The 10,705-nt window shown below is 43.5% G+C and overlaps 1 protein-coding gene across 2 annotated transcripts; it reads left to right on the top strand.

The window, feature by feature from the left end:
* The first annotated feature begins 992 nt into the window (after positions 1-992).
* Clp1 (cleavage factor polyribonucleotide kinase subunit 1) lies at positions 993-4,696 on the top strand. Of its 2 annotated transcripts, none has more exons than NM_001009599.1 (3): positions 993-1,075; positions 1,855-2,482; positions 3,599-4,696. In NM_001009599.1, the coding sequence occupies exons 2-3, from the start codon at positions 1,877-1,879 to the stop codon at positions 4,268-4,270; spliced, it is 1,278 nt and encodes a 425-aa protein (NP_001009599.1). In that variant the 5' UTR covers positions 993-1,075; positions 1,855-1,876; the 3' UTR covers positions 4,271-4,696. The 2 variants fall into 2 exon arrangements, with proteins under 2 accessions (NP_001009599.1, XP_087507910.1); XM_087651784.1 differs by having other exon boundaries at positions 1,050-1,159.
* The last annotated feature ends 6,009 nt before the right edge of the window (positions 4,697-10,705 follow it).

The following is a 10,705-nucleotide window of genomic DNA, read 5'->3' as shown; positions in this document are numbered from 1 at the left end:
TATTATAGTCTCTCCAGCCTATAATAAAAACTTAAGGCTAACATCAGATACTTTCTATATTATAGGCATTGTGCTTAGCACATATGTCTCATCCAATCTTTAAAACAACTTTAAGAGGTCGAATACTGTTATTATTCCCATTTTATAGACAAGAGATGTCTCAGGGAAAGGAAGCCTGTGATTTATCCAAAGTCAGGCAGTGAACTAATACTAGATTCCAAAGGCCATACTCATGAAAAGTGGATAATAGATGTGGAACCGGTTAGCAGTGGTGTAAATGATCGACTTTGTATAACTGTCAGATGTGCATGGACAGTTTAAACTCTGGCAGAAGTTGTTGGATAATGACTGATTCATAAGATAAAAGAAATCATTGGATTTTTATTCTAATTTACTAAAGAAAAAAACAGCCTGATTCGTGGCTCATGTCTGTAAATCCCAGCATTCAGGACATCAGAGGCAGGAGAATCACAAGGAGTGCCAGGTTGGCTAGCTTCGGGGTGGGGGAGAGTGGTGGAGAGAAGGGGGAGTGGAGAGAATGAATTACACTTAGTTTCTCCTATATGCCAGTTCCGCATAGCCTCAAAGTGGGGACTGCTTGACATGGTATGTGTGTTTCTATTTGACTTAGTGTGTGTCTCTGCTTGTATGTGTTTGTGCCACTTTCCCTCCGCCTGGATCTCCTGCTTAGGCTGCGTTTTGCTAACTTCCCCACTTTTTGGCGTGTGGTCTAGTCGAGCAGAGCTCTTATCTAGACAGTGGTGCCGCTCCCTTTCTGGTTGCCCTTAGCTTTGCTGGACAGCAGATAGGGAGCGACCATGCAACCACCTCCCGCGCGTGGGCGAACCAGCAACGACTCCTTTCCGCCTCCCGCGGTCTTCCCGCACAAAGTGACGGCGCTGCCCCGCCCACCTCCGCGCGTCACAGAACAATCCTTAAACTATAATTCCCAGAGGGCCATGCGGTGGCGCGCGCTCACTCACTCCGAACTACACGTCCCAAAATGCATCACGCGACCGCGTCTCCTACTACCGCGCAAGAGCGGAACCGCCTTTGCTTTCCGGCTAGTATTTAGGTGAGCGTCGTTCATGGTTGGGAAAGTGCTGAGGTCCTGTACCGAGGTTTCTGTAACGCTTATCTAGATCCAGAGGCTCTACAGGTAAGGCTTAAGGACCCCAATTACCTCTGAGAGATTCCGGCAGGTTTTGATGTTGGAGCTAACTGTGATAAATACTGGACTCAGAATTGTGGTTCAGAAATAGTAATTTACATTTCTTTGGTAGTTTCTAGTTTAATATTTTGTTTTTCCAACTGTGGTCCTTGTTATCCCCGGCACTGTACTCTTAACGGTAGGACGTGTAAATGCCCATCGTATAGCAGCTGGGGAGTTGGTTTTGGTATTAAATGGTTGGATTATAGTAACTACTAGTAGCCCCAGAGCTGGACATGCAACTGTTTTCTGATTCTGAACCCAGTGTCCCATTCTTTGCTTACGATTTAGAGGCTTGTTTCTTATTGGCTAAGGGAGTTGGAGGAGAATGGCCATGTGTTACTTTCTTTTCAATAGTGATGGAGGACTATGCAATTCGAATCTCCTGTTAATTACATCTGTAGGTAGTTTTCTTTTTATGTCCTAGTCATTCATTCACTCTGTATTTTGTTGAGGTGCGCTACTCTTCTACTTACTAGAGGCAGAGGAGCAAACAAAAATATCTCTACCTTCTGGATGTGGGGAGACAGGCTGTAAATCGTGAGTCTGGAGGCAATAAGAACTGTGCAGAAAAAGATAAAGGGACTAAACCATTGGAAGATTTTTGAATAGTGATTTGATCTAATATTTAATTTGGGTTCTAGGCACAGCAGCTCAACAGAAAAGATGAGTGAGGAATCCAATGATGACAAGAAGCCAACGACCAAGTTTGAACTAGAGCGAGAAACAGAGCTTCGATTTGAGGTGGAGGCATCTCAGTCAGTTCAGTTGGAGTTGCTGGCTGGCATGGCAGAGATCTTTGGCACAGAACTGACCAGAAACAAGAAATTCACCTTTGATGCTGGTGCCAAGGTGGCTGTTTTCACTTGGCATGGCTGTTCTCTGCAGTTGAGTGGCCGGACCGAGGTGGCTTATGTCTCTAAGGACACCCCTATGTTGCTTTACCTTAACACTCATACAGCCTTGGAGCAGATGCGGAGGCAGGCAGAAAAGGAAGAAGAGAGAGGCCCCCGAGTGATGGTTGTGGGTCCTACTGATGTGGGCAAGTCCACGGTGTGCCGGCTGCTACTCAACTACGCAGTGCGTTTGGGCCGACGTCCTACTTACGTGGAGTTGGATGTAGGGCAGGGCTCTGTGTCCATTCCTGGTACCATGGGGGCCCTGTACATTGAGCGACCCGCAGATGTGGAAGAAGGTTTCTCCATCCAGGCACCTCTTGTGTATCATTTTGGCTCCACCACTCCTGGCACCAACATCAAGCTTTACAACAAGGTCAGGGAGCTAAGAGGGGGTGGAGGGAAAAGTTACAGTCAGGGTATGAAGTAGGGAACTTTGTTACTTAAAACTGCACAATTTTCTCTCTGAATGTAATTGTTCTATTTTTATTTTTTTTGTGTGATAGTCCACTTGATTTCATGAGAGACCATTTTAAAAGTGTGAGCTTTACACTGCTAAGCATTCGATGACACTGCTCAGAGTAATTCATTATTAAGAGGTAAAACGGCAAGCAGGGGGTGTGCAGACATGGGTCAGCAATTGAGTCTAACACACACCTTTCATTTCAGCAGAGACAGAGGCAGGTAGATCTCTTGAGTTTGTGGCCAGCCTGGTCTCCATAGTGAGTTCCAGGACAGAGTGAGACTGTGTTGCAAACAAACAAAACGACAAAACCAAAAACAGTACTACTGTCGGGGGTCAGAGTTTTCCTAGCAAGCGCAAGGCCCTGGATTCGGTCCTCAGCTCCGAAAAAAAAAAAAGACAAAATAACAGAGTTTATTTCCCAGTATCCATGTCATGGTATTCCCAGTTGCCTGTCACTCCAGCTCTAGGATAAAGTTAACTCCATGTTATGGGGTTAAAACCACAGTCATTAAAACCATCAATTTTGATGTTAATATATCAGTGAGTATTGTAGCTGATCCCTATAGGACTTGGAAGGCTAAGATAGGACTTTCAAGAGTGTGAAGCTAGGCTAGAGTCTTGTACTAAAACCCTGTCTCAGAAAAGTAAAAATACCGGAGAGCAGGGGCTAAGGTTGCAGCTCAATTGCCAAGCATACTTCAAGGCTTGTGTTTGGAATCCCAGCCTGTACAGTTTTTGGATGGTACCTATTACTGGAAAGAGAAACTTAGATGGATTTAGGAGCTAGAGAGATGGCTCAGTGGTTAAGACCATTGGCTCTCCTTCCAGAGGCCCCTAGGTTCAAGTCCCAGCACCCACATGGCAGTTCATGACTGACTGCAACTCAAGCTCCACGGGTATCTGACATCCTCACAGAGACATACATGCTGGTAAACCACCAGTCAATGCACATGAAGTAAAAATTAATCACTAAGAAAAACAGATGAATTTATTACTTATTTTGTTTTCCTTTTGATTCTTCTCCAGATTACATCTCGTTTAGCAGATGTGTTCAACCAAAGGTGTGAAGTGAATAGAAGAGCTTCTGTGAGTGGCTGTGTCATCAACACCTGTGGCTGGGTCAAGGGTTATGGTTACCAGGCCCTGGTGCACGCAGCTTCAGCCTTTGAGGTGGATGTGGTTGTGGTTCTGGATCAAGAACGACTGTACAACGAGTTGAAAAGGGACCTGCCTCATTTTGTTCGAACTGTGCTGCTCCCAAAATCAGGGGGTGTGGTAGAACGCTCCAAGGACTTCCGGCGGGAATGTAGGGATGAACGTATCCGTGAATATTTCTATGGATTCCGAGGCTGTTTCTATCCCCATGCCTTCAATGTCAAATTTTCTGATGTGAAAATCTACAAAGTTGGGGCACCCACCATCCCAGACTCGTGTTTACCTCTGGGCATGTCTCAGGAAGACAATCAGCTCAAGTTAGTACCTGTCACCCCTGGTAGAGATATGGTGCACCATCTCCTGAGTGTCAGCACTGCTGAGGGCACAGAAGAGAACCTTTCTGAGACAAGTGTGGCTGGATTCATTGTTGTGACCAGTGTGGACGTGGAACACCAGGTGTTTACTGTCTTGTCTCCAGCCCCCCGCCCACTGCCTAAGAACTTTCTTCTCATCATGGATATCCGGTTCATGGATCTCAAGTAGTGATTAGCAAGGAGCCTCACTTTCTGCGCCCTAGAGTTCTGACCATCACCAAAGCAGATGGAATGAGCTCTGGCAGTCTTACTAAGTCAACTGACAAGGCCCAACTAGCAGAGAGCACATCCTCTACCTCTTGAAACAGTGGCAGTAGCCAGAGTCCTGGCTATTATTTGGTTCATTTACCTGGAACCAAAAGGAGAGCGCTCAAAAAGAAAATCTGAATATTTTTTTAAGATCGCCTAAGGTACCATTTTAAAGATTCCAAGACCCTAGAGAACTCCATGTCTTCCTATGCTACCATGTAGGTTTTCTTGTTATCATTTTCTACTGTCTCGGTATAGTATTTGTTATATTATTTAACCAGGACGGACGTGAGAAAGAGTTCAAACTTTAAAACAATTAATTTTAATAAATATTATTGTCATAGAATTTGGTGTGATTCTTTTTAAATTTTACTTCTCCCCTAAGCATTATAGAAACTGTAGGAACGGTTTGTTGCTAAAATGATGTGAGGAAAGGAAAACTAAGAACCTCCTTGTGTGCCATCCACATTTCTATGATGGTCCACTCAGCTGGTAAACCTGTTTCTAGTGCCTGGTGTACTTGGAGATAAGAAGCTAGAGATGAGATAATTTGGGATGATTTCATATCCAATTTCCTTGAGATAGGAAATTACCTTTTTTTAAAAAAAAAATTATGTATTTTGTGTGTGAGTGCTCTGTGCACATATGTCTGAATGCCAGAAGAGGGCATCAGGGCATCAGATCCCATTACAGATAGATGGCTGTGAGCCACCATGTGGTTGCTGGGAACTCAGGACCTCTGGAAGAGCAGCCAGTGCTCCTAACTGCTGAGCCATCTCTCCAGCCCCTGTTCATTACCTTTTTATTATAGCTATTCTTATCTTCTCTGTGCCAGGTCTGAAAGTCCAAATGTACTAGAGTTTTTGGGCATTAGGCTGAAAAGGCCATTTTGGTGTTTCTTGTCTGAACTTTAGTAAGTGTACAATAAGTTTAACCTTTTCTTCATCCCACAACTCTCATACTCATCCGAAACTGTTCTCAGTGTGAAATGAAGTTTTATGAACTTGCAGCAAAAGAGTAAAAAAGGCAAGTAATATACAGAAGCTTAAATCTGGGGATTTGAGACAGTCAGGGATTGGTACTTTCTGAGTCCATCTCAAGTAAGACCTAGAAAAATTAAGTAGTAAAAACTTTCAGGTAGAGGAAACTGCAAGATCCTAGAAAGGAAAGGTTTGACTTTAGTGAAGGAGAAAGCATGGTTGTTGGGTGTAACAAACCAAATAAAAACAGTGAGGCTAGAGAGAGCTGGAAAAGCAGGTAAAGCATAGTATATAAATTGGAGTCAAGTTGATTTTGTCCACAGCAGTGGGAGAGATCATAGGACTAACTGGTCATTAAGCAGAGGAATGGAACAATGCATTTTACATGTGATATTTCCTTCTGGCATTTTCATGCATACTTAGTTTTGGTTAATTCTCCTACTGTTCCCCATTTTCCTTGTCCTCTGTTCCTGTGTACCCATTTTGCCTCCAGTACTGCCCCTCTCATATAATGTTTTATTGACCCACTCTGTTTTGAAGAGATCATTGCTATGTGGATAGTTGATTACAGAGGGCAAGCCTCTGGAGAAGTCAGGGAACAAGTGGGATATTCATGTGTAGGTATCCGGGTGTGAACTGGTGGAGGACAGGATAAGGGCTGCAGAGGAGGAGCTGGGAGAGCTACTGGCTGTACCATCTGCAATATTTTGAAAGTCAAATGGATAAGGACTGGGTGATGAGAGTGGTAAGGAACTAAAAAATGGGATCAAGGATGGTTATTTTTGAGGGGTTTTGTGTGTATGTGCCTGGATGCATGCATACATGCATGAGTGCTTGCTTTAAATTTAATTTTTTCCAGAGCTGAGGACTGAACCCAGGGCCTTGCCCTTGCTAGGCAAGTGCTCTACCACTGAGCTAAATCCCCAAACCCCCTTGCTTTAAATTTTATGTGTGTGAATATTTTGCCTATGTGTATGTATGTATACCACATGCATGCATGGTGTCTAGGAAGGCCTGAAGAGGGCATCAGTTCCCTGGAGCTGGAGTTTAGCCTGTGAGTTGCCATATGGGTGCTGGGAACCAAATTCTGTCCTTTGGAAAAGTAAAACATGCTTTTTTCCCTGGTTTTGGTTTTTTGAGAGAGTTTCTCTGTATAATCCTGGCTGTCCTGGAACTCCATCAGTATGTAGATCAGGTTGGCCTCTAAGTCAGAGATCTGCTTGCTTCTGCCTCTCAAGTGCTGCCATTAAAGGCGTGTGCCATCACAACTCCCCCCCCACACACCCCTTTCTCTCTCTCTTTTTTTTTTTTTGCAAACAAGTGTTGTTGACTGCTGAGCCACCTCTCTAGTGAGAAAGTGTATGTGCACAGTTTTGAGACAGGGATTACACTCAAACTCAGTATACAGCTAGCAGTCTTCCTCCACCATACAAGTGTCAGGATTACTACATGTGCCATCATACCTGACTCATATAAATAAATGTTTTGAAGGTTTTTTTAAAACATTTTTTTAAAGATTGATTTACTCTTATGTCATGGTTTGAATATTTGTGGCCCAGGGAGTGGTACTATGTGGAGGTGTGGCCTTGTCAGAATAGGTGTGTCACTGTGAGTGTGGGCTTTAAGACCCTCACTCTAGTAGCCTTCAGATGAAGATGTAGAACTCTCAGCTCCTCCTGCACCATGCCTGCCTGGATGCTGTCATGTTCCTGCCTTGATGATAATGGACTGAACCTGTAAGCCAGTCCCAATTAAATGTTGTCTTTTATAAGACTTGCCTTGGTCGTGGTGTCTGTTCACAGCAGTAAAACCCTAATATATCTTATTTTTCATACATTGTCTGCATGCATGTCTATGTGAGAGTGTTGGATTCCTTGGAACTGGAGTTACAGACAGTTGTGAACTGTCAGATGGGTTCTGGGAATTGAACCTGGGTCCTCTAGAAGGGCAGCCAGGGCTCTTAAGTGCAGAACCATCTCTCCAGCTCCTAAAATTTGTGTTATCATTTTTTTTTGTGGATATTTATGTGCATGATGTATGTGTGTAAAATGCTTGCCACAGCACATGTGTGTAAGTCAGAAGACAACCCATGGAGTGGTGTCAGTTCACCTTTATGTGGGTTTGGGGATGGAATTCAGGTTACCAGGCTTGTAGAGTCAATCACCTATGTTTACCCGCCAACTTTATTACACACACACACACACACACACACACACACACACACACACACACGAGATACCTTTCCAACACGAAAGTTTTGATACATACCAATGCTTTGGGGTCCCTTGTGAAGTCTTCTTTGTTAACATACACACACACACACATATACACACATAATTGTTTTTGACAGGGTCTCCCAGGAGGTCTCCAACTTGACAACTTGAGACTCTCCTACCTTAGCCCTCCTAAGTGCTGGGATTGCAGGTGCCCAGGTGCTGGGAAACTACAGGAAGAAGTAAAAGATTAGCAAGTGAGTTTGAGTGTTGTTGAAGTCTGAGTCATTACTCATCCAACTGGAAGTACAGCATAGACAGCATCTGAAGTCTTAGAACAGGTTTGGGTTGAAAGTTTGTGACAGCCACTAACCTTTAAATACAGAAATGTTTTAAGCAGTGTAATTTAGTAATTTAGGTACTATGAAAGTGGAAACAAGGACACAGGATGGAATTAAAAGACCAAATAGGCTTGGGGTGCAATTCTAGTGGTACAGGCATGACGCTGGATTCCATTCTCAGTACTGCATAAAATAGAACAAAAACAAAATGGGGGTGGGCAGTGGGGGCAGAATGTGAAGCATATTGGGGACTAAAAAAGACTTCACAAGGGATCCCAAGCATTGGTATGATTCAAAACTTTGAAAAGTGTAGCGTTGGAATGGTGGGGACATGAGTCCCACTGAAATAGACTGTAGAGGTATTATACACTGAGGAGGTAAGATGCAGACTTGTCTTTCAAGAAGCTTTTGTTAAGAAAGAGGGTGGAGGGCTGGCATGATGGCTTAGCAGGTAAAGGAACCTGTTGCCAAACCTGACAGTCTGGAGAAAACTCATAGTTGTTCTCTAACCTCCATACATGTTTTCTGGTTCATGCGTGCGTGCGTGTGTAGCATTTCAATGTGAAGATGTTAAAGGATGCATTTATTGTTACACTCTTACTAATTTGAACTGTGACACTGGTTTTTTTTTTTTTTTTTCTTTTTTTCGGAGCTGGGGACCGAACCCAGGGCCTTGCGTTTGCTAGGCAAGCGCTCTACCACTGAGCTAAATCCCCAACTCCTGTGACACTGTTTTGCAATTGGTAAGCATGAGAAAATTCAAGGGAAGAGGATTTGAAAAAGCCTAGTGACACTAGAGAAAAAGTGTCAGGTGTTATCTGATATACTTGTCAAAGTAATTTACTTCAAGTATGATCATTCAATAATATATTGTTTTAGTCTTCATTTTACTCTGGACTATTTCCAGAATTTTTTTTTTCCTTTTCTTTTTTTCAGAGCTGGGGACCAAACCCAGAACCCAAGCGCTCTACCACTGAGTTAAATCCCCAACCCCTTTCCAGAAGTTTCTGAGGTACATCCTATTAAACATTCCTAAGAAAAATGAAATCCTTGTTATGACTTGGTTGCGCCCTGGTGGGTTTTTTCCTACCTTTTGTCCCCCCAGTTTCACCTCCTATCACTAGATAGGATAGAAGGAAGAAGAGAGGAGATTCTGAATCTTAATTTCTTTTGTTTCTTCTTTGAGCACCACTACTAATAAACTACAACCAACACCGCTGAATGACCACCAATATCAGGGCTCTAGCATTTATATACCCTCTGCAAAGTTCCCAGAATTCCAAACCTCACACAATCACAGAAACTGTCTGGAGCTGGTGAAATCATGCCTCTGCTAATGCTAATGACTAGGCAAACATAGTCAGCTGCTGGGGAGAGTCTGAAGCAGGCCCATATTCCTACACACATTCTTATATTTTTTAAAGAAACCAAAATCCAAAAATTGTCACTACATCTTGGGATAGTGATTATGCTTCTGCTAGTGCTCACCCAGCTAAAATTAGGCTTGACAATCCATTAGTCTAATGTCCCTAGTGACCCTGAGGTGTTCCAGACTTCTGGTTGGATGATGGAATACTTTTTCCATTTAGTATACTCTGGCCAAGAGACATGACGATTCACACAGGTTCTTAGTAGAAAAATTGGGCTGGCGGGATGGGTCAGTGGGTGAAAGGACTTGCTGGGCACGACTGACAACTTGAGCTCTGTATCTGTAAGCCAAGAAAGAACCAACACGGGAAAGTTGCTGACCTCTGTTCTTCTCTCTCTCTCTCTCTCTCTCTCTCTCTCTCTCTCTCTCTCTCTCTCTCCCTCTCCTCTCTCTCTCTCTCTCTCTCATAGTTTTCCTATTTAAAAAGGTAGGAAAAACAAGAACGTTTAACTTCTGAAGTAGAGAAATAAAGCTTTAAAATCCTAGAGAAATGAAATTTGCCTCATCTTAAGGAAACGTTATTTTATAGGCAGAATATACTTGATAGGGTAAAAGTTGTACCTCAACTAATACCTTAAAATTATTCATATAGTTGGAGATTTTTAAAAAACCTCTCCCTAGACTGCTCTATTGGCCTTCCTCCTTCCTCCATGTGTGAGCCACAGCCCAGGCCATACCACCACTCAGGAAGTCTGCCATGGTCTGAGAATTTACCCCTTTGCCAACGGATTGTTGTAAATAAAGTTGCACTCCTTAAAAAATGTTTACTTGAAACGGTTGCAATAAATGCTGCATTGAAGCCAGTAGTAAAAATGATCGTATATGCCGTGTCAGAGAAGGGACAAGACTAGATTCTAAAAGACAAAGGATAGATTTTTTTGCTTTAACTTGCTGCCCAAGGCTAAAGTGTCAAAAGTTAAATCAGTAACATTTGAAGACAAGTCAAGGAAACAATGACAGGACTTGGAAATCACCCTGAACTGAGAGAACTTTGCTTCAGGGAAGTGGCTCGTGGGATATCTTTTTGAAGGGCTGTTATGTAACAGAGCTGCTTTACAAATGAGAGATGGCCTGAAGCTGTAAGAGGAGAGCCCTATGGCAAAGCTACTGGGCCCACAGCTGTCTCGGCCTAATTAGGGCAAAATGTAGTGCCGTGATCTACGGAGAGTTGGCCAGCAGCTCGCCAGGGACAGTCTATTCTAGAAAGACTTTTCTTTTCAGCCTGTTTTCTCAAATTGGGTGAGGTCAGGGCGCCCATCCCTAGTGTAGTCGTGGGGGTTTCTACGCTTCTCACCGCGCGCACTCCCGGTGCCTCACTCCATAGGGCAAGCGCTATAAATCTAGGGATAGCAGCCATGCTCCTTCATCAAACCCTGCCCTTGCTAGAACCCT

Source organism: Rattus norvegicus, chromosome 3 (genome assembly GCF_021556685.1).
Source record: "Rattus norvegicus strain SHRSP/BbbUtx chromosome 3, alternate assembly SHRSP_T2T, whole genome shotgun sequence".
Classification (NCBI taxonomy): Eukaryota; Metazoa; Chordata; class Mammalia; order Rodentia; family Muridae; genus Rattus; species Rattus norvegicus.
The sequence above is the reverse complement of the archived record's forward strand: the minus strand, read 5'-3'. Positions and strand labels throughout refer to the sequence as shown.